General features: G+C 37.3%; 2 protein-coding genes across 7 annotated transcripts in view; one reads left to right on the top strand and one right to left on the bottom strand.

Moving 5' to 3' along the window:
• The window catches only part of arb2a (ARB2 cotranscriptional regulator A), a 198276-nt gene that overhangs the window by 61123 nt on the left and 109676 nt on the right, over positions 1-27477 (top strand). For all 6 annotated transcript variants that reach the window (XM_067407216.1, XM_067407214.1, XM_067407215.1 and 3 more), the window contains exon 7: positions 17713-17928. In XM_067407216.1, coding sequence (XP_067263317.1) covers positions 17713-17928 — 216 coding nt within the window. The remainder of the gene's footprint in view (positions 1-17712; positions 17929-27477) is intronic.
• Positions 17678-27477, bottom strand: part of nr2f1a (nuclear receptor subfamily 2, group F, member 1a) — a 143524-nt gene continuing 133724 nt past the window's right edge. Inside the window, exon 6 of the transcript XR_010896927.1 lies at positions 17678-17818. The gene's annotated coding sequence lies outside the window, so the exon portion shown is untranslated. The remainder of the gene's footprint in view (positions 17819-27477) is intronic.

Here is a 27477-nt window from a genome sequence, read left to right as displayed (position 1 = left end):
TAATGATAAAAGTTCAATTAGGTATCATGAGCTAAGAATGAAGAATAATTTTACATAATTTGTTAATCTAGACGATTTTTATTCTTTACATATCGAGCACAAATTCATTTTTAACATTTCGAGTTGAAATGTTAATGAATTGAACCTAATTGTAAATAGTGCTGAATAATGACACTAGTGTCATTTTAGATCTGTTGAAATTGTATTTGTTTCATAATCGACAAAATTTTCAACATTAATACTGTTATTTTCAGGTTTGATACTGTGAAGCTGCTTTAAAACAATCTGTATTGTATAAACACTATATAAATAAATGTGACTTGTAATGTATTCCCCCATTTGCCAATGGAGTAAGAAAACTTCATTCAAGATACAATATCTTAGTATCTTACACAGTCTCAGTTCTCAGGTAAATTCATCTTGTAATGAGGACATTTAGATATTTTAATAGAAAAAAAAAAAAAAAAAAACATCTTATATTTGGTTAGGCATTAAAATTGTAGTAATTTGTCTCTTTGCTTTTTTGTCAAATGATTGCATGCCCAATAGTGAGTTTGTATGTGTGATCGTGTGTGTGAGTGCGTCTGTCCTGCTCTTTAATAGATGTGCAGGAGTGAATGCAGCCTCACCGCTCCCTCTCTCATAATGGCCAGTGTGGAGTCTTTAGCCCGTCTGAATCCGAAGCCTTTGCTGATGGATAATTGCACTCCCAGCCTCTTTGCCTCTTCTTTCGCAGCTGAAAACCAAGCTCATTGCAGCTCATAAAGAATCCCCCCGCTGAAGAAGAGAGCAGGAGGGTGGGGGGTACGAGGGAAAAAAGAGATCCCAAGTTGTCCTTGTGCATAAAAGTAGATTCTGCACTTCAACACCTTTTCAAATTAATATTTGTGATGGGTCTATTCTGCGGCCGAGGTTTCTGTTCTGCGCCCTTTGTTCCTGCGTTTGATGTAATGGAAGAGAGGACAAAAAGGAGATGGGAGAGAGAGGGAAAATGGTAGTGAAGTGGGTTTAAGGGGCTGCTTCTGTGAGGGCTGAAAGGCGAGTGGTGTGAATGGAGGCTGGGAGTGTTTAGGCCCATGCCTGAGCTGTAAACAGACAGGTCCGGCACAAAGGTGTGCCGCAAATGAGCACATGCTCGTGGGCCGAGCGAGAACCGGCCCCCCGCCCGTTCTCTGCGGGCCGGCCGCTCCTCATAGCCGTCTTCTCAAGACATCTGGCCAATCGGGGCCACGTCCCCCTCCCGTCCGAAGACCCAAATTGGACCCCTCCCCTCGTTTCGCAGCCGTGGTGAAATACCTTCTTCTTCTCTTTCGTGTCTCTGCCTAGGCCTCAGTGCTTGGGCGGTTAAACTCTTTTGTTTGGTTAATTGCGATGAGTATAATATACTAGTCTCTCGGAGGTCCGCTTGAGACAATTAGACAATCGCCAGCTTTTAATGAGACAGCACCCAGTCACCCAGCGGCCCCCCTCCTTCCTCCTTCAGTGGCCCTCTCGCTCGTTTTTTCTTTTTGTTCGGGGGTGGCGGGGGGACGTGCTGGAAAAGGGGATTGCCTGCGAGTCGGGCTTCCCTCGGAGTAATCAGGCTGGGAAAGAAAGAGTGGAGAAATAGACAAGAATAAAAGAGGGGTATTTTGTCCTCAATCAAACTCTCATGGGCAACTCCCCTGCTTCTGAAAGACCATGCGAGGCTTGCGTTTCATCGCTTCGGAGCGCGGCCGTGTCTGGGAATGGCCAGGTAATGAGCAGCCATTATCTTCGGCTCAGGGAGTGAGACGGGCACTTTACATTGTCACTTCTATAAGCAAGAGGGATGGCCAGAGGGCCCGAGATGACGAAACGCACAGAGGGTCCGTCACTTCTCTGGACAAATGGGGAAATAACGTGTCGCTTGAGTAAAATAAATAAATAAATGGTCGATATTAAAAAGCGATTCATTAGGTTCTCTCACCCCCCTTAATTAATTAATAACCCCACTTTATGTCACCAAGTGTTTTGGATTATTCACAGGTCCCAATCTACATTTGTATAAAGTTGTGAAGGGCAGTGTTTCTTTTTTTTTTTTCCCTATTGTCCCTCTCTTCTTTTCACCTATTCTTTCTTTCACCCTCCTTTTTATTTTTTTTTTTCTTCTTGGGAGCTAATCACACTGTTACGACAAAGATGGGCTCCATTATTGCATCTGTGGCCGAGAAGAAAGGAAATGAGAGAGAGACAGGGGCTGGTCGTCGCCTGACACAGGACAATTAATCTTCTCGTAAAGCGTTGTCAGGCGGCTAAAACGGACACAAATGGATGGCCGGCATTAACCGGGGGAGTGTAGGTAGGGATTTTAACAAGCGTTTACGAGAGTCCATTTTCTCGCTAATGAAGAGGGGAATAAGTGACCCACCACGCCGGCGACGTACACTTAAAGCTCTGTCCTCCTTCATCACCGAGAGATGGACGGAGACAGGAAAAGAGAGATTCCTGGTGTCTCTGTCGGCGAGCGAGAGATCTTAGGGCCTCGGCTGGCCAAAGATCGCAGTGCCTGCCCTCGCGCGATGGCCTCTGTGTGGCCTCCCGCTCTGCCACTGCCTGGCCTGCCAATTTAATTAAAGCTCTGCAGAGTCTAGCTGCTGCAGCCAAAGAAGCTGTCCTGCCCTCCAAAGAGCTTGTTTATTTAGAGCTGATGAATGCTTCAGCAAGTAAGCCACTCTGAACTTTTAATGAGCCTTCCCGTACCCAGCCGGCAGGGAATGAAAGCGAGAGGTCTGGTCAGAGGCTCGGCGGAGGGTTGACCTGAAATGGCATTGATTATTGGCCGTACTGAGAGAGAGGCGTCTGTGCGTTCAGATCTGAAAGAGGAAGAGGAGTGTTGAGGATGAAAAAGATGCCTCAAGTGCACGTTGTTAACTCACTTACTGGCTAAGCGTCGCAGAGGATGCGGCTGCTCTTTGTTGAAGGTGCACACTTAAAGGAATGTTGAGACTGTCTATTACTACAGAAAGTGAATGTGACTTGTCTAAAATGGGGGAAATGGAATGATAAAGAAGGACAATGTGTTAGCATGAGACTGGTGTGAGTAGAACTTATGTCCAGTCTTTATCAACAGAAGGAAAATCTGAAGGGATGTGATGGAACCAGATTTAGTTGGTAATGCATAACAATATGTTCACCCATCTAGAAAAGTAGTTCAAATTTCACATTTCACTGGTTAAGTGCATTCTTGGGTTAGCGGGACTTCTCCTAGTCTCCTAGTATGATTTTAAAGAGAAACAATTCTGCCTCTTTAATAACTTTTTCCTGAGTGTTGAAAGGTCAAATTTGCAAGGATTTCTCTATTTTGGGCTTGTCCTGAACCTTTAACTTTCACTTTATGTTAACATCAAGGAACTTCCAGTCTGTAGCACTTTTTCTCAATAACTTTAAAGGGTTAGTTCACCCAAAAATGAAAATCCTGTCATTAATTACTCACCCTCATGTCGTTCCACACCCGTAAGACCTTCGCTCATCTTCAGAACACAAATTAAGATATTTTTGATGAAATCCGATAGGTATATGACTCGTCCATGGACAGCAATTTAACCACAACTTTCAAGGCCCAGAAAGGTACTAAAGAAATCATTAAAATAATCCGCGTGAAAACAAAACAAAAATAATGACTTTATTCAACAATATCCTCTCTTCTGTGTTGTTCTCTTTATGTCCAGCGCTTCCAGGATCTACGTCAGAACGCCGGCTCAGTATTGGCCGATGCTGTTCACACAAGCAGCATGGCGCATGTGTGTGATGCTGACGCAGGATCATTCATTCATTCGTTCATTCATTCATTTCAACTCACTTGTTGCTGCCCCCAAAAGTGATTTCGTAGCAGAAGAGTTTAATGATGTAAAGTGACAAAGAGTAGTGACAGTTTGAGTATAAGAATGTGATAATTGTAGATTTTTGAAGCTTTATCTTAATATTTTGAAAAACATTCACACAATACACTGTGCTATTGGACAATATTTTTTGAGCAAATTTGAGAATGAGTTATACATAACCTGGGATATTATTATTATTTGTCTTTCTTTACTACATATGGAAATGATTGTGAGAGTAATAAGTGTGACTTAAAAACTAGTTCCCTCTTACAAACACTCACTTCACCTGCACACGTTCAACTCTGGGGAGCTTGTCTCAGTGTGTGCTGAACTTTTTCTCCCCCCATCCACAGCTGAATGTATTTTACATACGAGTGTATTTTTCAGTGTCTGTCTCTTGTGATCATGTCGACTGTCTGGCAAGGTGTCATCGAGCCACCCGGGTCTGTGTGCTGCTGCGGCCACATTCAGGGAGGACTCTCTGGGACATTTCATGCTCCTGGTCCCAACGGCAGAAACTGAAGACTGGGGGTTTTGAATTGTTAATGTGTGCACTCTTTGGCAGGTACTAGAAATAGAAAGAAAAGAGACAGTTGCTGGTTAGTGCATGCTGGGTGGGAAGCGCAGTTTTTAAGGACTGCTTATTTGTGAATGCTGCAGATACTACAAAACTATTATTATTTTGAAGCTATGGACTCTGAAGAGTGTTGTTCTCTAGTCAATATGTTTGTTTACAGGTGTGGGTTTTTTTATTTATTTATTTGTTCAGCTACATCTTCTACCACAATAATGAGACATTCCACGGTCAGTTTGTCGGCTATACTGAAAGTTTTGTTTTTAAATAGATGTTTAAAGGCTGGACCGAAGCGCGGGATGGACCAGCGTCCATCATTAAACCGCTGTCACTCGCTGACCTGAGATGTCAGAGCTAGCGTATTCATCCTGCCGGTGTATTTGTTATCGCTGGCTGTATGCTTGTGCGACTCTCAAGGGGTAAAAGAAGACGAAGACGAAGCAAACAAGACGTCAATGTTGCATTGCCGCCCGCCCACCCTCACCCCTCCCCTCGCTCGGCACCCAAACAGTTTTAATTATATCTTCTCCCGTGTAGTGCGCCTCAGTAACCAAGGAGCTGACATTGATGCATGTGCTGATAAATCCACAAACACTGGAAACGAGATTAACAAAGATTTTGAGGAAAGGGTGACAGCTAATTTTGCGCAGTGGTCCATGTCTCATTCACGAGTGATGTTTTGATAGAGAACCGGCTGAGAATTCAGCTTCCGTGTGGTGGAGTGGGATTAGATGGTAATATCAGGAGTTGCGTAGCATATGCACTTTTTAAATTGTTTTGCTGATTTTTTTTTTTTTTTTTTTTTTTTTCCTATAGTTCACGTTCCATGCATCATTTTGCCAGGTAGCCGTTCTTGTCCTTCTCTGTGTTTGTACTGATGTCGGAGTAATGAATGTGTGTTGTGTAAGTGAAGAGGGTCTATGGTTTAAAGATATGTGATGGTTTATTTTGCGGAATGGCGATCTGCTGCTAGTTTGGTAGACAAATAGAAAGGTAATGGGGTAAAATGTCAAACCTAGGACACTTAATTGTGATTAGGCTAATGTAAGTAGCAAACTGTATGTGAACCTCTGTCGAGAGGCCAAAAACAAACCTCCATTGCCAGTTATATTAGTAGCCTGATAAAAGGCTTTTTATTTTACATGGAGCGGGTTGACTCATGGAGGTGGCCATGTTGTTGGTCACGTGACCAGCAGAGTGCTACTCTTTAATACCCTTTATCTTAGTTTATCTTATCGCTGTTATAGGACTCTTTCACTCATGGAATAAATTAATCATGGCTGACTGCAGACAGTTTATACTACAATATTAGTGTTTATTGAGTATTTCGGTAGAGGTTACATCTATGTTTTCATAAAAAATGAGCATTTTATCCATATTTTCTGATAAATTCAGTGTAGAATATGCAGCAAAATAACCTCAGTTTCCCTTGGTGACTTATTTTCTTCTGTGCAACACAAAACATTCATTTTTGAAGAATATCATGGCCACTTTTTTCCATGTAAAGTGTCATATAAGTGGTCCATATGACTTTTGGGCCTTTGTTGTGGTGCTTTTGTGTCATTTATGAAGCTTCAAAGCCATTTCAGTTATGTTAAAAGAGCAACAAGCACAATATTCAAAATTTCTACTTGTGTTATCAGAAGAAATTAAGTCATGGTGGTTTGAAAGTACATAACAGTGATTAAAGACTTAAAGTATACTTTTTTTTTTGCAGTATACTTTTTTTTTTTTTTTACACATATGCTACTGCATGTGTTCAGTCGAACCCATAGCCTCCATTTGATAGCGTGCACGAATGCAGGCGGTCGACACATGCGCTCTAAAAAGTTTCATCTTTGTTCAGTGACTGCACTATTTTTCTCCAGAAGGTATGACCAATAAAAAAAAAAAAAAAGAAACAAAATTTGAAACAAATCTCATAACCCTCTCACACAAGCACTTGTTAACGCAGCATCTGTTGTTGCAGTCTCCGGTATTTTGTTGTTGTTGTTCCGTCTCTTTAGTTTCATTTTCTACTGTGAAACAATGGCCCGGGACATCTTGTCGAACAACTTATTAGTGCAAAACATATTCATTGCGTATGTGCAGCCTGCTCCTACAAAGTATGGTTACAAAAATCGGGTGGTGCATGTACAGTATCCACATACTATACCGGTGACTAAATTTGACATGCGCACTGTACCCAAACCCCCTCGTATGTGTAAAAACCGAAGTATACTTAAATGTCGAAATATATTTTCTCCCCCTTAAAGTACACTATTAAGTACTACTTTGCTTCCCAGTAAAGCTTAGCAATGAGGAAATGGAGATGTTTGGGTAATTACATATTCAGCTGCTCACAAGAATGTCTGATATACCGTTTTATGCTTTACTTTTAATAAAGACCCTGGACTTTATTCATATAATACACAATTTCATTCCGAAATATACACAGTCATCACCACAAAATGTCATCTGTATGTTCCCTTACATCTTTTTTCCCTCTTTGTTGGTTCTATCACGAGCACTCATCTTATCTGCGGCAGTAGGGTTTGTATATTGAACAAGACTGACCTCTGTGTTTTTGAACCTGCTAACTGTCTTTAGAGGCTTGATCTGCTGTCTGGAGAGAAAGGTATCGCTTCGCTTTATCCGTTCTCTCAGAAGACCAGAGACAAGCAGATAACAATCATATCTGCCACTACTGATTCCTCACGTCTCTGTCAGCCGCGTGTGTGTGATGGGGGGCTTCTGAGACCGCTGGCAATCCTCCACTCTCCACCCTATTTTGTGTCTATATGGCAGAAACATCTTGTAGTTTTCTTTTTTTCTTTCTCATTTTTTTTTTTTTTTTGCTCTCTCGTTTCTTCTTTTCTCTCTCTCCCCGCAGCCTTCCCTTTCAGAATCAGTTCCCCATCTTCATTTGCAGGCAGCTGACAGCTTCTTTCACTTTTCTTTGTCATTTTCCCCTTTCTTCTCCCTTTTTTTCACTTCTTTTCTCGCCCTTCGTCCTTCTCCATCTGCTTAGCTTTTGTTTGCTCCGGCCTTCTCTCATCCCAACTTGATAATGAGGAATGTGGTGTGACCCTGACCTCCATTGGTCTGGCGATGACCTTCGACCTCCACATGTTTTCCTTCGTCTTCTTTTGACAGCTTGATTAATTACCCAGTGTTATGATTTATGAGTAAGCAATATGTAAAAAAAGAATAAGGAAAAAAAAAAAAAGCCAACAGGTGAAGTTCAAAAAGTTTCTTTGAGTTTTTAATATTATTTTTTGTGTCTTTGTGCCCTTTCTGCAGACAGTTGTGAAGTGTATATGAATCTTTATTATGCAACCAAAGTTTGTTTCAGAAGCTCTGTACCAAAACCCATTGAGCTGTGTTTTTTTCTAAGGTTTCATCCTGACTATTACGAAACCTCATAAGTGACTGAGTTGGAGCGCTCTTCTTAGGCAACAATAGTTGTGTTTTAATGGACCCTAATAATTCTGTTGTAATTCGAATCGAAGCACAATCAAAATAAAAATATCACTTGTAACCACATCAGTCGGAGTGAATTGGCCAGGTCTGATTAAATTTCATTCGGATTGTAAGGGGTGGTTTATTCCTTTTGTAATCCGATTGAGAGGACACCGAAACAACTGCTCATGTGCAATGACTTATGATGCTGTTCTTCCCATTGAATAAAGTGTCATAAATGAGTGTCCTGGCATTCCCCACTTCATTCATCTGTGAAGTGGAGCAGGACAACATCCCACCAGTCGGTGTTTTAGACAGACGACTGGTTTTGGGTGTGGGAAGGGGTGCTAATAATAAATAATTAATAAATATAAAATAAATAATAAAATAAATATTAAGTCTGCTTTTTAAAACGAAGAAAATGAGAATGGTTAGTTGTATGCAGCAACAGCAGGAAATTCTGCACATTTGTGCAATGTGCGCATGTCAAAAGATTAAATCTGATCAGAAGCTTGTGACATATAAATGCGCACATCGAAACTTTATTTGGCATTCATGTAAACACTATATTCGGATTCATCAGTTGGAATAAATTAATTCAGATTGAAGCGAAAGGTGTCCATGTAAACGTAGCCAATGCTGTAAAACACATGGAAGACTTAACCTAAAATTTTATTTAACTTTTATTTAGACTTTTCGAATATTTCACACAGGAATAAATTACATTTTTTGAAATAAATTACAATAAAAACTGTTAATAATATTAATAATAATAACAATAATTCACAATATTACAATTTATTTACTGTATTTTTTATCAAATAAATACAGCCTTGGTGAAAATAGGAGACTTCTTTCACAAACATTAAAAATCGTACCAACCCCAAACTTTTGTGCATATCGGTTAAAATAATGAAATTTTTATTTTTTTGCATATATTTTTATTGCTGTTTTCCACTATTGATTGAAGTGCAAGTACTCTCTCTTTATAAAATTATAATAATAAAGAAATACTATATATATATATATTATACACACACACTCTTTAGTTTAGAACTGGACCCAGTTCTCACTATTAACTAGTTGCTTGTTAGCATGCATATTGCAGGATATTGACCATTTATTAGTACTTCTGCATTACGATATTATATAGCCCCTAATCCTACCCAATACATAAACTTACTACCTTACTAACTATTAATAAGCAGTAATTAGGAGTTTGAGGCAAAAGTTGTAGTTAATAGTTAGTTAATAATGAGTAGTTAGTTAGTAATAGTTAGTTAACATGACATTTTTACTTTTTGGATTTTTTCCAATGCAGTACATTTGGAGATGTCTTTACTGCAAAGGATAAGGATACCACCTCAACATTTGACTTAGAATTCAGGAAGTAGCACATAATTTCTGCTACATTTTGGTGCAGTTTTTGTGCAGGAACATTAATGGTGCTTTAAAATGCATCCTCTGTAGGCAGCTCACTAGCTTTTGGAACAGAGCAGATATGTTTCCTTTCTACGATAATACAAAGATATGGTAATCCACGTTTGTAGATGAAATCGTTCAACATGGGAAGTAATATTTCACTGTAATATATTCTCATTTAATCCAATGATCAGTGTCACCTTGGAGACCACCAGTACGTCTTTTTAGCTCTCCTTCTTCAGGGCCACAATAACAAAGTAGAGGTCAAGGGATTCCACTTTAACCCTTGACCCTAGGGGGTGGCCACAGTCAGTGGTGGTCAGTAAGATTAATACCCTGTAGGACACTCATTATTCATACTCAGCCAGAGATAGATTACACAGGAATATGAAGTTTGAGAATGCTGCTCCGCTCAAGAGGCCTTTAGCCTCTGGTCAGTTGCTAAATGTCTGGCTTAGTGCTAATGCTCTTTTTATGGCCTTCATATGGCCTGCAGTGTTAGACATTGTTTAAATCAGCATAGACTTAAGTTAGTTTGGTCCAATGGAGTTTGATTATGAGCATGTGTATTCTGATTGTGATTGTCTCAAAAGATTTTGGATATCCACCCACCGAATCTATAATTTGAACATACTTTATGCTCAAAGTTTATTTTATTTTGTTTTATTTTATTATTGTATGTGTTGTTTGTATGTTTTGTTCTCTCTAGTTTTGTTAAAAAGGCTCAACTTAAAAAAAAAAAAGCAGCAAGTGACTTCATACTAGACAATAGCCATCATAGCTTTTATATTGTGACCTTTAATGTATGCATGTTTAATAGCGCTGTCAGACATCTGTGCATAAGGTTGCAGCCTTGTAATAAACCACTAATCACGTACAGTACCGTTAACCTGTCAAACCAATCACCCTTTCCCCCCTACGGAATAGTCACAGCTACACATTCGCTTGGACTTCCCTACTGTCTCCTCCCTTTTCAATATATGGTAATTTATATATGGAACAGTTAGAGATATCATGGGGCAGCTATCATTCAGTGATCCATATTACCCATCTCCCTCATTAAAAATGTATGTGCATGCAGGGGGGAAACAATATAGAAATATAAATCATGAAGCTAAAGGCATGCCCATGTTGTTAAATTATTAATTCCTCCGCCCCCACATCATGAGCACACCTCAGGACCTCAGTATTGCCACACCTGCTATCAATATTACTGTACATTTGGAACTGGAGATGATGGATTATTTAATTATTATTATTTTTTTTTTGTATTATTATTTATTTTATTGTATTTACTTTTGCATTCATTTTAGAAATGCATAAATATATATAATATATTTATATATACAGTCAAACCAAAAGATATGCAGATTTTTTTTATATATATTTTTACTAGTGGATATATATATATATATGTATATATATATTTTTATATATATATGTGTATATATATATATGTGTATATATATGTATATATATATATATTTATATATATATATATGTATATATATATATATATATATATATATATATATATGTATATATATATGTATATATATATATATATATGTATATATATATATATGTATATATATATGTATATATGTATATATATATATATGTATATATATATATGTATATATGTATATATATATATATATATATATATATATATATATATATATATATATATATATATATATATATATATATATATATATATATATATATATATATATATATATATATGTATATATATGTATATATATATATATATATATATATATATATATATATATATATATATATATATTTTTTTTTTTTTTTTTTTTAAACAAGACCAAGAATGCAGTTGGAAAATTAGTTCATGCTGACTTGAAATTGTTCTATGGTTAATGTGTACAAATATTAGAGTAAAAAAGAATTCTATATTCTAAAAGTTCTAAAAGTATTCTATATATGGCTCATCTCTTAGTGCTTTAGCAGATCAATACAGTCAAAGATTGTGTATCTGTATCTCAGTATTGCTGGTATTTAGTAGTTTGTCTGTTTTGTAGGTCAGCATTGTTTCTGTAGTAGTAAACAGTGTTTCCCTTCTGCCACAGTCACTTCCTTCTGAGCGATTGACACGTTGCCCTCCTGTAAAAAGTTGACAAATGATTTTTGTAACATTTACTTACACAATCGATAGCTCTGACAAATTCCACCTGCACCATGATTAATGCTACACCACCCCTGCTTGCTATCTTTCTCTCTCCCTCCCTCTCTCACTGTTTCTTTTAGTCTCTCTCTCTTTCCCCTCTTTCTTTCCCTGTCTCTCTTGCCCTCAAGGGGTTGCACAGCTCACTGAAAGCAGATGTGTGTGTTTATATGTGTGTGTGCGGGTGTGTGCGTGTGTCTTCGATCATGAGCGAGGTTTCCCAACATCTCTTTGATAAAGCCAAAGCCCCGAGCTGTAACTACAGTGTTGTAAACAGCGGGACAGCTTAATCACAGCCATGCGTCTCAGTCAGCTGTGCCGCTCAAAGCCTGGCTTATGTCTTTCCTCTTCCGCTCTTCCACACACAGTAATTTACTGTATGGATTTTAAAATCGCCAAAGATCTTATGCTTCACAGTCATTTAATAGACTTTTACGAGGCCCTGAAAGTCCATCCAAAGAATGTAACGCATGCAGACGCAAGTTCATGTATTCCCTGACCATATATTTCCTGCTGTGAATGGGAGAAAGGTATGAATATGATATGGTTCATTGACAAATAAGGTTTTTAAAAGTGTAAAAAACATAATGGAGATATAATTAATTTTGAAGTTTTATTAAGGGTTAACAATGAAATGATGTGTTTTTTATTAATCAATTAGCACTGCTTTTGTCTTTACATGATAGACACATTTTGTTTTACCGAATGACACTTTTGGTTATACCAAATGGCGATATTTTCAAACAATGCTAACAGACAGATTTCTAGCTAGTTAGTTTGCTAGCTAGCTAACATGACAATCAGACATTTTAAATTTAGCACAAGTTTTTCAAAATAGTACAACATTTTCCATGTTTTATAGCAGTTTTACCGAATGACCTGATGTTTCGGGACATGCGTATGAGCAAGTGAAAGCATTCATTTTTTTTTTTCAAATTGTTTGAGAGAGATAGTTACTTTACTTCATAACCATGTGGTCCTTTGCAGGTGTCTGAATGATGTCACATCCTGTCACATGATATTGACCTCATGACTTGATCCAGAGTGGTCCCTTTATATTGGTTACTCCAAATGACATCAGTGAAATTCATTTTTTCCGGACATTCTTTCTCATAATATAGCAACAGCTTCTACACAAAATTGTAATACCATTTTGCACTATGTTGATATATGATGTTAAAAAATCATGCCAGAATAAAAAAATATATACATTTATTACATTTTAAGATATTTTAATCACAAATGAAATGGCTGTATTGGCCTTTGGACGGTTAAACCAAATGACCTTTAGATACAAAATCTTTAAAATACCTTGATATGTAGCAAAATATAATTAAAACCATTGGGATTCAATAAAAGAGATCTATTTGTACTACCTTACATACTTTGGATGTCATATCTTTGTTTTTATTATTAAGGCCTTTGGACAAAAAACATGACCCGTTACGTCATTGACCCACGCTGTCGAACGATTAATCGCATCCAAAATAAAAGTTTGTTTACATAATATATATGTGTGTACTGTGTATATTTATTATGTATATATAAATAAACACACACACACATACATGTATTTATTTAAGAAATATTTACATTAAATTACATTAAATATTTTATATATAAATATAATATATTTTTGTTAAAAATACATGTATGTTTATGTATTTATATATACAGTATTTATATAGTACGCACACATATATTATGTAAACACAAACTTTTATTTTGGATGTGATTAAATGCGATTAATCATTTGACAGCACTAATATAAATATGATTTTAATCGTGAGTTTTAATAGAATTTTAATACTGTGCATTAATCTGTTATTGTCCATAGCATGGGAATTCTCATCAACTTATCTGTATCAGCCATAATTCGAATACCATTGCATTAATTATAAAATAGATACTTAATTCTAAGCTCTTTTGCTATGCCATACAACACAATTAACAAGTTCTTCCTCATCTTAACTTGTTTGGGGTGTGTTCCATTTTGCATTCAAATAATGTAAAGATTGTATGTGCTGTGCAAATATATACCGCTGTATAAACAGTACAGCAAAACTCTACCCGCTGACAGCATACATTATATACCATCTTACTGCCCAGCTCTAGTGCTGTGTGTGTGTCGTCTCCTCCAATCAGGGCTGGGTATATTTGTATAGAGGAGCAGAAGGAACTGGGGGGGGAGAAAGCGGTCTTAATCTCACGGAGAGAAAAAAAGAGAGAGGAGGTTTGTGTGTGGTATCTTGGAGAAAAGGATAATGGCCTCTTCCACGGTAGAAAAGAAGCCCATGTAGTGCCACTGACAGACAAGGTCACCCAGAACTGTGGGGCGGGGAGTAGAGGTGGCCTTGAAAGGCAGGCCTCAATCTCACCCTCACAGGGCTCGGGTTTATAATACTGTATCCTGGATTTACATTCACCTAGAGGGGGCACACCATACCGGCCTGTAATGAAAGACTGTAATACGGAGCCGCGCTAGACTAGTGCCGCTCACCGATTCTCTCACAGTATGTGGGAGGGAGAGAAAGCGGCACACTGTTGCCGGTCAGTCAGTTTGTCTCGCATGTTGGTGTGTTCCTGTATTCGTAAGGGTTATGCAAATGTTATTATTGTTATTACATTTGCTGGATATGCTTAAGGGTGTAATTTTTTAGTTTTTGTAATCAAATCTTTTTCTTTTTTTTTTTTTCAATTCCCATCTCCGTTTGAGTTTTTTTATGTTTGTAAATATGTGCCGACCCTCCTCAGATCATCTGTTCCCTCCTCCAATCATCACGCGGCGTCCTTCATCCCTCTTCCTCTCCGATTGGCTATACTCCTCAGCCGTGGGCATTTCCATAGATGACAACCAATCAGGGGACAGGACGCGCAGACACAGGGGGCCAGGCCAAGGCCGCGCTGTAATGGAGAGTCTGTCCGTCGCTTTTAACACAGAGAGCTCACCTCCTCACGCTTTGATCGCACAGGCACGCATGTTTACCACGTTAACATGCTCTTGTTGTAGAATGTACTGTAAATACATGTTGTTCTGCCAAGTGTTCATCGACAGTTGTGCAAATGGATACATATAGCGCATACTCCTTCGCATGCTGTTTTTATCTCACACACGCACAAACACGTTCACTCCTGACTGCTATCAAGCGTGCTTTGTATCCGTCAAGTGTTGTTCTCACCGCCGAGCCTTTAGTTCATCAGAGAACGAAAAGAGACAAAAAAGAGAGACACTCTCACTTCAAAGCCAAACAAAGGGCCGCAAATAGATAAAACACCGAGCTGTCCGTCAGAGGTGTAGGATTATTAGCGACATCTCATTTCAGTTTATTTGAGATGGGCTGATTTGGGGGACGCAGCATTATTGCTGTACTTATCAATTACGCTCTTGACCGGATCAAACCGAACAGTCCGATTTGTGTTTGTATCAGTAAATGTGCAAATACGCTGTGGCATGAAGGTTTTCATGGTGATGGATCCTTTGTTTGGCAGCATAGAAACACTCTCTGGTCTTTAATCTCGAGCTCTATACATTCCCTCACCCCATCTTAAATCGGCTTCTTAAAAGGTGAGCTGTTTTGTCATATAATTAAAACAACACTGACACAAAAAACCCAGAGAATTCACCAGAATGTCACTGCGGTGTCAGTCACAGCTCGGAGAGATCAAGTCATTGTTGTGTTATGTGCAAGAAGTCGGCTGGTCTGAGACAGCCGGACAAAAGAGCACTAAAGAGGCAGTCCAGCGGCGGGTTATGGGGGTCTGAGCCCCAGTGAGGGGCTGCGGTGACCTGCGCTGACCGCTGGCCCAGGGGCCAGACCCTGTCGCCGCTTGCCCCTCGAGGAGGTGCTTGCCAGGGCAGGAGGGCATGGGAAGAGTCCGGGATATGGCAAATGTGTCGTAACAGAGAAAGAGAGGCTCTAGAGTCTTTCAGATAACAGGACACACAATATTACGAAGTTTGAATACTAAACATTTTATTTGTCAGTAACTAGAGCCAGATAAGACTATAATTCATAATCAAGTTGCATTAATATGTTTGTTAGTAATTATAATTATTGCAGTCGATTATTTTATATCTTTTATTTTAGTATCGTTAAATGATACTTGTATATATTCCACTTGTTTATATTAATATTAGCTTGAAGACTACATTCAGACTTTTTAAAGAAAATTTAAGTTTTTATTTAAAAAAAAATAAAAATAACTTTCATTACTGTTGTTAGATAATTTTTTGCTCTTATTTTTGTAAGTACTCCTATGTTAATTTTGGACAATGCTGGTGTAAATGAACACTTTAGATTCCATAATAAGGGTGAAGAATGCTAAAAATCATGCTGTACTGCTGAAAAATGATTTATTGATGTGGTAAATATGAGACCAGTGGCATTGCATGAGCCTAAGTTCAAAGCTAAACTCAGTTTAGTCAGCTTATGCAAATTATTCTATAACTTCTGCTTTAAAGACATTATTGTTTCACAACAGAAGATAAGAATGGACAACAGAGAGATTGTTTGTCTTATCAAGTCACTCTTTCTCTTTCTCGGTCATTTATCCTACCTGCCACCAGTGGGCAGTGGCACCGAGCTCCACTCAGCCTCCCTCACCACACAGTCTCACCACAACACCACACTTAAGAGCCGGCCGACATCATTTACATGACACCAGCCTGCCAGAAAGAAACAACTACAAATTTCAACCCCACGTCTGGTCAGTTCAGACTAACTCCGATAAACGCCTCCTCTACTTTTACTCACTACAGGCTATCTAATTGGAAGAAAAGAAAAAAAAGACATTTATTTAATGAGAAACTGATTGAGAGTTCAGCAAAACATCAATTACGTTAGATGTAGTTTTATAATTGAATGATCACATGGATTTTGTTGAATGTTTAAAATGCATACATTTTAATTTGTTGAATATTTAACTGTAAATTAAATTATGTTTTTAAAATAAATTTAAAAGTGTAAATGAGCACATAATAATCTTATATTAGTGTTTTTAGTTCAGTTATTAGTTGTATTAGTAAAATGCTGTCGTGAGCTTATTTGTATTGATTAGATGTGAAAATGCTTGCTTTGCAGTCCATCATGTGAAATAATTATAATTGTTTGCTATTGACAGAAGCTTAATTTTTAATTAGCTGTTTTGAAAATTACACCTTTGATTTTTTGTTGTTGCAACTATGCAAATTGTTTGAAGCACTTATGTTGGTGGGTAAAAATGAGTTTGTCATATGTAGGAGATTTCTGTTTCATTGCTTCAAAATTGTGCTGATTAGATATATTTTAATATGAATGTTTTATGATTAAAAGCAGTAATGTGTAAAGAAAGAACTATTTATATTTTAGCACAAGTTTAGTTTTTAGATAATTAAGATAATTATACTTTTAAGTGATATATAATAAATAATATTTTGTGAACATTTATTTATTTATTTGTAGTTCTTGTAGTTGTTGAAACATTTGTTCATCTTGTTGTCAAAGAAGTTGTATGTTCATATTTTTCAGCATACACAGGGGATCATAATTCACTTTAATCCATCCGGAAGAAACTTTGATTTGGTGATTCTCTTTTGCGGCAGTTTGGCCGTGTATTGTGCATTTATGTAGAGCTGTGCAGCAGAACAAGTGACAGACTGTTTCTCCAAATAGACACTTTATTACTACTGAGACATTGAGTATCAAAGGCTTTAAATGTGTTCATTGTTATGCATTTTTTTTTTGTTTCTGCATATTGTGTTGTTTTTGGTTCTGTGACGTTAAAAAAAAATGAAATTTCACTATGTTATGTTTATTTTTTTATGAATTTAACTAAAATTTTAACTTTAATAATATGTACAGTTAAAATATAACATAACTCATCATTTAAGTATCTATATTCCACAATCAATTAGGAAAGCTGGATTTATTTTTTCTAAATGCAACTCAGTAGCAATATTCCTTTTTATTCTGAATGTCAGCACACTAACTGAAGCTGAAGCTGAATTTGAGCTCACATGAAAGCAACACTGACCTCCGTTCGCATTGAGAGCCGCTTTAATCCTTCTCCCAATAGTTCACTCCTCTACTGCATGCCACACAATGCCGTGACTCACAGCGCTGGCATACATGCATCTCCCCGGACACCTTGCTTTATTATGAAGGCCCGGTTTGTTTTGGCAACTCAAGTACAATCAGAAAGAGCACTGGAGCCTGTTTATTTGTTTATTCATTTGTATGTGTTTTGTCTCTCAGGAGGGATACGGGGTGATTGTGCTGAACCCCAACGAGAACTCTCTGGAGGTGGAGAAGGTTCCAGATCCAGCCAAGAAACCATCCCCGGATGCCTCAGATGAGCCTGCTGAAAAGAGAGAGAGGAAGGAAGAGCGGGAGAGCAAGAAAAAGAAGGACTTTTATGAGAAGTATCGCAACCCACAGAAGGAAAGAGAGATGGAGCACATCCCGATACGAGTGAGTGGCTGAGGGAGGATGATGGGTATGGAGAGAGAGAGAGAGAGAGAGAGAGAGAGAAAGGAATATGGGGTGAACTAGAGGGTGAGAGGGGGTTTTAGGCAGCTGAGTGAGTGGGCCACACATGTGCGGTCAGGAGGCTTTGGATACCATCCAGATTTTTCATCTCGCTTTCTCTTTTTTTCTTTTAAAAATCCAGTGAAATTGCTTGATAAGCACCGTTTTTATTCCTTGATATCATTCCTACTGAAGTGCTTGTCCTTTTATTTTATTTTATTTTATTTTATTTTATTTTATTTTATTTTATTTTATTTTATTTTATTTTATTTTATTTTATTTTATTTTATTTTATGTTATTTTATTTTATTTTATTTTATTTTATTTTATTTTATTTTATTTTATTTATCTTACTTTATTTTATTCAAATAGGCAATAGTTGCATCACAGTCATGAACCATTAGAGGGAGGTCATTCTGATTCTTGAGAGAATCTGATTGGACTAAAATCTGTGCATTACAGGATGAGTCATCAATATATTTGCTCCGTTTTCCCAGAAGAAAAATAACTTAAATTTTAAATATGAATATCTGCTAGAAGTGAATTTGGTCCACATTTAAAGTCACGATGAAACCGTAAGTATGATAGATCTTTTGACGCACATCTGAGTGTAACGGATTATCGAAAAAGACAACAATTGTAGGACACTTGACTGGATTTTGAGATGCGGCTGTTACTCTCAAAAAAAATGGAGACGGGTTTAAGTGGACTAAATGATTGAAAAGTCTGGCATAGGTCAACAAAATGAAGCCTCTTGTTTTTAACAGAACATCGAATTAAGATATTTTAGTTTAAAAATTACGAGGTTAAAAAAAAATGCATGGATGAATCGTTCACAATGAGATCAATAACATGCATTTAGAAAATGTTCATGCCGACTTTGAATAAACTAGTATTCTCCTATTTTAATTCTATGGCATCTTGGGTCAAAATGTTAGCATGCTCAGAAGATATATATACAATTTCTCAAACACACACACATTTTTGAGTGTACATTATGCACACCACAGATAATACATCCTAAATCAAAAAAATAAATCATTTCTAATGCAAAACCATGAGGCAACCAGATGAAAGAAGGAAGCATCAATTGGAAAAATTGTCTCCCGAAAGTTAGCGCTTTGTTTTATCACCATTTGACGGCCACGTCACATATCGTCACACTCCTTGTGCTGTCATTTACTGTCATTGACTCAGTAGCGGTGTGTGAGCTGTTAACACACTTCTGAGGCTACCTTCTCACACACACACACACACGGCACATTGAGGTATAATTATCTGCACTATTAGCATGAAGTCAGCTTTAAAACCGTCATACCTCTCACTTTCCCTCTCTTTGTAAACAAATTCTCTTAATTACTCTCTTTTTATTGCCACAAACTAACCCTGACACCTATCATTCCTTAATAAATTCACACTCAGGGCAGAATTATGTGGTGTTGCCCAGATGAAGTTGTTATTTTAACACACACACAGTCAGTAAGAAAAAAAAAAATCTATGAAATAGCCATCAGTGAGTGTGAATCTGAGATTTCAACACCTCGTCCATTTCTGAGGCGTTTCATCAGTGTTGGTGTGGTGAATAGAGGAAGCTCTGCAGGCTGCTGTGTATAATGGAAAAAACTCACTGTCAATATCTATAAGAGCCTGGCTCCGCTGACATCTTCATGCGCACATGCAGCAATGTGTGTTTATGAGTAAATGATAGAGAAAAAGTGTGTGTACCCTGTACGTCTCCAAGAGGAGCTGTATCACCCTGAAGAGGTGGAAGGGAAGAACCCATATTAATGTCTTAATAAATATTTCAGCTGGGATAGTTTGGGATTCATATAATGAGAAGACTTAGCATCTCTCTCTTCTCCTGAACTCTAGTCTAGCAGTATGAGTTCTGCTGGATGGCATTGCAGTATTCTGCACTCTGACTTCTGCTTGCTTTCCTCTCGGCCGCATTATGCAGCTCCAGACCGGCGCGAGCTGCACCAGCACAAGGACGTGTGCTGATGACTGTGTGTCTCTGACTTATATGTGTGCTTGTGAATTCCTGTAGGGAGCATTGAAGTACTGTTGCCAAGTGGAAATGCACGCAAGGTGGAAAAGCCGTTTTGTTTTGAACCACTGCAGGAAAATGTTAAAGGAACTCTATTGAGATAATTTCAGGCTTAAGTTAAGTGTGTGTTGTTGGTTTGTTTAGTTTTTATATAACTAATAACCTGCAGCACATCGTCAGTGGCTGAAATATAATGATTCAGCGCTCTGCTTTAATTTTCTTTATATACTTTGAGATCCTGTACGTTTGTTAAGGGTTTACGTGTGTTGTACTTAAATGATTATAGTTTCATAAAAATATATTGATATTTTGAAAAGACTTCCACTACTTTGGAAATACATTCATAACATTTGCAGTCATTATTAGAGTTGCTTGTTAAGGCAAATATTGCTTTTACTGTTGCTAGTAATCTGTATTGTTTTAATGTTTTTCAAATCCCCTTTTCCTAAGTATTAAACATAGGTAGACCCATGACCTTTCTAGGCACAAGAATATGATTTAAAAACTAGGTGGTGGGCTCTTTTCACATGGGCTAGTAATACAACAAGCCTGAAACCACTCAGAATACATCAGCAACCACATAGCAATGTTTCAGAAAATGTATAATATAATATAATATAATATAATATAATATAATATAATATAATATAATATAATATAATATAATATAATATAATATAATATAATATAATATAATATAATATAATGCTTAACAGATCATTAGTTCATGTAAATTAATTTATCTAGAAATGTAATGATAGCTTTGTTCATATGTTTTCCATTATTCTTATTAATGTTGTTTTTTTTAGTCACTTATTTTTGAACAGATATTTTATGTACATTGACAAACTGACTTCACAAACTATTTTTGATAACATTTTTAATAAGGTCCCATAAGTTAATGTATTAACTAACATTAACTAACAATGAGCAATACATTATTTATTTATTTATTTTACATTAGTGAATAAAAACAGTTACATTAGTTTAATAAAAATACCGCTCATTGTTAGTTCATGTTAACTCGGGTCCATTAAGTAATGTTAACAGATACAACTTAATAATGTGTTAGTAAATGATAAAATTAACATTAACTAAGATTAATAAATACTTTAGAATTATTGTTCTTTGTTAATTCATGTTAACTAATGTTTGCAAATGGAACCTAATTGTAAAGTGTTTTTTGGATGTGTTAAGCCACTAATTACAAAAAAAAAAAAAAAAAAAAAAAAAAAAAAAAAAAAAAAATTATTATTTAATTGTTTAATACAACCCTTAAAATTAGCTTAAATACCTCCTGGTTGTGACTTACTGTTCTTTTTTACTTTAGCTTTCTTTCAGTAAGATGCTATGTTCTCACGAATCATTCAGCATCATACACCCACATTTACATATTTGATAACTAGCACTGAAGCCCTCCAAGAGCTCATATTAGTACACAGATTCATCATTATTTGGTAGTGCATTCACTGTAAAACATTTCCAGTTGGTTAAACTTAGAAATGAAAGTTCACCTGCTTCCTTAAAAATGTGAGTTAACTCAACTTGAAGATAACCTTTGTTTCAACTCACAAATAGTCAAGACAATGGATTACTTTAAGTTAAATTATTAGAAACTTAAAAACTTGAGTTTAAAACCCAAAACTTGTCATGACAATTGGAGTTGAAGTGAAGAAATAACTTAATGGTGCTGTAATGTTTTACAGTGTTAATGACATTGCGTCCAATCAGATTACAGTGCTACAGATCGCTGTATGTGAGTCTGCTCGAATCTGTTTTTTAATGAATCTGTTGTCCAGGTACGTTAGTGTGTGTGCTTGTCTGTATTTGTGTGTGTTTTCTCCTCCTCTCCACCCATCCTCTCAGGCCCTAGAGTAGGAGGCGGGTCACAGCGAGTCCCATTCTCCTAAAGTTTTTAATCTTTTATAGTGGCATTGTACGCGACTGAACCTCCTCTCCTCCCCTCCTTGACTCCCCGTAGAGCACTAGACCACCTGCACGTCGCTCCGGCCGGGCCCGGCAGCTCCAGGCTTTGGTAGCGCTGAGTTGATTAATACACTTCCTTACCCCCATTAAGGAGCCCTTAACTGCCTTTAGCACTCTTACTTTTTAGCACCCCTCGGGTTGCGAGCCCCCAGCCCTGCCTAATCTCCCCGCGATCTTACAGATCACAGCCCCAGCGGCCCACGTCTGCTGACGCCGAAGAAGAGGGGTGGACATGAGAACCGGGGGGCCGAAATAGTGGGGGTGGCATACAAAGTTTTTTTGGGAGTTCACTTTACTCTGAATTTGAGGCCTAATCCAGTTACCTATTTTCTGTCAGCCAAGCGGAGGAATAGCAAGAACAAAACCCACATTCAGAGCTTAAGAAGCTTCCAAAGATTTCATTCAGGCCTGAGCGGTCCCGGCTTAGGGCCCCAGCCCCAAGGGGAAAAGAGCAAGTGGACAAAAAGCCCAGTGCGCTCAGGCTTTCTCTAAAGCACCACTTATTTTTGTAAATGACTAGAATCCTTCTCCTAACACTTTTTTTTTTCTCACATTTCTTATTGTTGCTTTTTTTTGTAAAACGTTCCGGGCGCTAGAGAAAGGGAGAGCACTTCGTCAAACATTCAGACGCAGCAGCTTGTGGGAGGTGTTTTTCTTTTCATTTCTTGCTCTTTCCATCTCTCTGTTTATTCTTTTCTTAAGTGCCTGCAGAACTTTAAGTGTCAGATCCTTGTGGAGATGGCATGAGTTTATTGAACGCTCGAGAACGCCATCGCTTTCATACTCCATGTACGCTATGACCTAACACGAGAAAAATAAAACATCCATTGACACTAGGCCTCTGCTTTACGTTGTTTTGCAACACACTGTTCTGCCTCTTGTCGCATTTACCGTGAAATGATTTCCAAGGCAGTAACATTTAAGTGTTAGATCTGTTAGCTGGCAAATAATGCTGGAAAATAAAAGGATGGCCTTTATAGTTCTGATTGAAATGTACTGGGTTGACGTAATCCAGCAAAACACATTGGGCCTTGTTCATGAAACGTGAGCATAACTGTGGAAATCATTCATGCATCCATTCATGCAAAAGTTTTACGTGCAGTTTACACAGAAATTTGTTCTGCTCATGTTTCATGAATAAGAGTCTCCATGAATTATAGTGAATGAGTTTTCTTTATACATGCACATTTTTTTTTTTCTTTTTTCTTTTGATGAATTCACATCAGATTGTTCTTTGAGGGAACATGCCTGAAGTTAGTAATTAGCATACTATACAGCCACAATGTTTCCAGATAAGGGCTTTTTAAACAGCCTAAGTATAATAATAAATAGGAAGTAAGACTTACTGTAGGGTTATTTGTCAATTATAATTCATTCCTGTTATGGCAAAGCTGAATTTTCAGCAGCCATTACTTCAGTCTTCAGTGTCACATGATAGAAAACAGTTGAAAACAGTTGTGCTGCTTAATGTTTTAAAACAGGGAAACAGGGTCTTTGATGAATAGAAAGCTAAAAAAAAAAGCACTATTTAAAATAGAAATCTTTTGTAACTTTTGTTCAATTTAATGCATCCTTGCTGAATAAAAGTATTAAGTATTATGAAAACAACAAAAATACCACATTCAAGATCCAGAAAAGTAGTAAAGACATAGTTAAAATAGTCAATGTGACTACAGTGGTTCAACCTTAAAGGTGCCCTAGAACATGATTTCATAAGATGTAATATAAGTCTCTTGTGTCCACAGAATGTGTCTGTGAAGTTTCAGCACAAAATACCCCATAGATTTTTTTATTTTTTTATTATTCCTTGTTTTAAATGCCTATTTTGGGGTAGGATTAAAAATGCTTTAAATGCTCGTGCTCCCCGCCCCCAAGCTCGCGACTGCATTAAACATTACATTAATATTGCTTAAGTTCACAATAACTCTCAAAATGGATCTTTACAAACTGTTTGTGATGCAGCATATCAGATCACATAAGTATGGCATATTGTGGATGTTTACATTTGATTCTGAATGAGTTTGATAATGCTGCCTGCGTGGCTAAAGCTATACTGTTGGACAGATTTATAGATGCAGATGCATTTATGAATTATGAACGACATGGCTCTGATCTCCGTGAATACAGTAAGAAACATTGGTAACTTTAACCACATTTAACAGTACATTAGCAACATGCTAATGAAACATTTAGAAAGACAATTTACAAATATCACTAAATATATCATGATATCATGAGCAGTTATTATCGATCCATCTGACATTTTCGCTATTGTCACTGCTTGCATGCTTCACAATACCTGCTGTGCAGCTCCAGACGTTAATACTGGCTTGCCTTGAACATGGGTTGATATATGCAAATGTTGGGGGCGTACATATTAATGATCCCGACTGTTACGTCACAGTTGGTGTTATGCTGAGATTCACCTGTTTTTCCGTGGTGTTTTTCACGCACGAGATTTACATATGAAGGAGGAAATAATAGTGTTTGAGACTCACTGTATGTCATTTTCATGTACAGAATTTTAAATTCTGGGGCACCTTTAATGTTATGCACTTCATTCACTGCATCAGCTGTGTAGGAGACTGACAGGGTAGAGTTGAATATTAAAACATTCGAATAAAGTCATTATTTTTGTTTTGTTTTTGCGTTAAAAAAGTATTATCGTCACTTCATAACATTAAGGTTGATCCACTGTAGTCACATGGACTATTTTAACGATCATTAAAGGGATGGTTAAGTGTGTTTTTTTTTTCTAGGCTTGATTGTGTTCTTGAGGTACAGTTTAACATCTCTTAATGCTTTGTTTTTTTGAAAATGCTGTATTTGTCATATATTTTACCTTTATTCTACACCTCTGTTTCCACAGTCATATGAACAGCTCGTTTGACTTCCTGCTTCTCTGAAGCCACTTCCTCCGAAATACGTAGTGTGCTCAGATTGTTTAGCTGGTTGGTAGCTGGCCCAGTGTATCATAATTCACTGAAGCGTCCGGAAATGACACGCCCCTTACCATTCGTTGCTTCAGTCAAAATATAAATAATGGCATCTATATTACTGTATCAAATTAAGCCCGAATTAGACCCAGATGAAGAGGGTCAATCGCAATTGCGGCTTTTAAAGGACGTTTATGAATGGTATTTAATTTAGTATTTGTGTCAAAGTGTTTAGATATGTTGTCACTGCTATTTGTTAGCTTTCAATATACAGTTTTATCCTGATTAAAGCTTTACTGTAGCCGAATACAAGACTGAGTAGTCGCATTTTTGTAAAGGTAGCGTTTAATTTATAGCTTGAACAGCTGTTTGTCTATGAACATTGACGTTTTTTGGAGAAGTAACAGTTATGCGCTAGAATTTAGCTAACTGCCTAGCGAAGCAAAAACGAGTTGCTTTTTGTATATGTCCTTGATGCAACCAAAAATGGCAACAGGACTATAGGTTTAAAAGACATGTACAAACAATAAAACATACTTACAGTTTGAAGCCAATAAACAGCAGCTTCTGCTTTTAAAGTGGGAACTGCTCCATCTTTCAGTAATAGCCTTTGTGCAAATCCAGCATTAAACTCGTATCGCCGCATCCAGTGTAGAAAATATCACTGGGTATAATGGGTTCTATTATCTTTTGACACGCCGCTCGCGTCGGGTGTGCACAACTCTTCCACTTCCACATGCAGCACCACATGGCCTCGCCCACTTTGTTGCGTGTTCCCAGGGGCGTGTTTTGCAGGGTTTATGATGCCACCAACCCGTTGTAGTCCAAAACCGGCCGTGTTTGTAGTCATTTAACTTTAAAAGACAATATCTCCGTTGCATTGAACTTTCAGCGCTGTAACTTTGCAGATACTGTTTATGCTCAAGCAGCAACATTACACAATAACTAAAGTTAAAAAAGTGAAATCGCATTTAACCACCCCTTTAATTCCTTTCTGAACCTTGAATGACAGTAATACGTTGCTTTCTATGGGGGATATATAAAAAAAAAAAAAAAAAAAAACTCTTCAATTTCATCAAAAATATCTTAATTTGTGTTCTGAAGATGAAAGAAGGTCTTACGGGTTTGGAACGACACGAGGGTGTGTACTTAATGCTTAATGACAAAAATATCACTTTTGGGTAAACTATAAGATTTAGTTTAAATCTTATTGACCCCAAACATATATATATATATATATATTAATTTTTTTGTGACCAACTACAACTTTTAGTAGTATGCAAAATAAATATCTCTCTATCTAATTTTCCACAGTCAATATTTAGAACAAAATATATGTTGTAATGTTTCACCAGTATCTTGTATACAATTATAAATGAGAACATATTGTGTTGTCCCTAAAAGGCGCTTCAGAATCTATATAAAGGTGTCACCGATGGGGCATTGATGGGACATAAGCATCAGTTCAAGGGATTACTGCTGATGTTCCTACTTTGTGTACTTCTACTGCGTCCTTCGCCTCCACAGGAACGACATCCATTATTTATCCCTCGTCTTCTCTCTCCTGTTCCCCCGGGGACGAGAGGAATCCGTGTTTTGGAGATGTACTGTTTCCCAATGCCTGGCTCGTACATCCCTAACCTGCATGTCTATTAGATATGGCCCAGCCGATTCGGAGATGTCAAGAGACTTGTATTCTGGCTCGGGTTGTATCAGCCTCAAGTCAGTGTTCCCGTAGTTCAGGGACACTTCTGGAGGTCCTCCCCCTGTGTGTATGTGAACTTTGGCCTTGAAGACCTTCCACATAACCCACATTGCCAACACAAGCGTGGTGACCGGACGTGCCTTAATTAAACTTCTGAACTGGTGATGTGACCGCAGCAGAGGTCAGAATCACAGGTTACGAGGATCTTTGCTCTTTTAAGTGTGTGTGGGTGTCTGCTGTATGCGTGAGTATATTTATTTATGTTGAGCTCCACTGACTTAGGAGCTGGGGCATCTGTTAGAACAAGTGTTTTTATATATATATATATATATATATACATACATACATACATACATACATACATACATACATACAATGTACTGTATCAGTAAGCTTGTTAGAGGATGCACAAGTTGTGACAGTGTTTTTTTTTAGTACTAGACGTTTTGTATGCATTTCATTTTGCTCACTTGCATAACTTAAATAATACAATTTGTATTAAACCATGCTGTAGTTCCTACTTGCAGTAACTGTTAAATTAAATTTTTACTCACATTAGCCACTTGCAGGGAGTTAGTTTTGGAACCTGGTAACATATGATTCATATGGACTTTTGTTTATCTTTTACAAATTACAGAGTGATTTTACATATTATGAAGTATATATATATATATATATAGAGAGAGAGAGAGAGAGAGAGAGATTGTGAATTTTTTTGTGTCTGAGGCAGCTGTCTCCCGTGTGCCTGTATGTGCATGTTGTCCTCTGTTATTTTTGCATATGAACTGCTTGTCAACCCTTGCCACCGTCTGAGATCT

Source organism: Chanodichthys erythropterus, chromosome 13 (assembly GCF_024489055.1).
Source record: "Chanodichthys erythropterus isolate Z2021 chromosome 13, ASM2448905v1, whole genome shotgun sequence".
NCBI lineage: Eukaryota > Metazoa > Chordata > Actinopteri > Cypriniformes > Xenocyprididae > Chanodichthys > Chanodichthys erythropterus.
The sequence above is the reverse complement of the archived record's forward strand: the minus strand, read 5'-3'. Positions and strand labels throughout refer to the sequence as shown.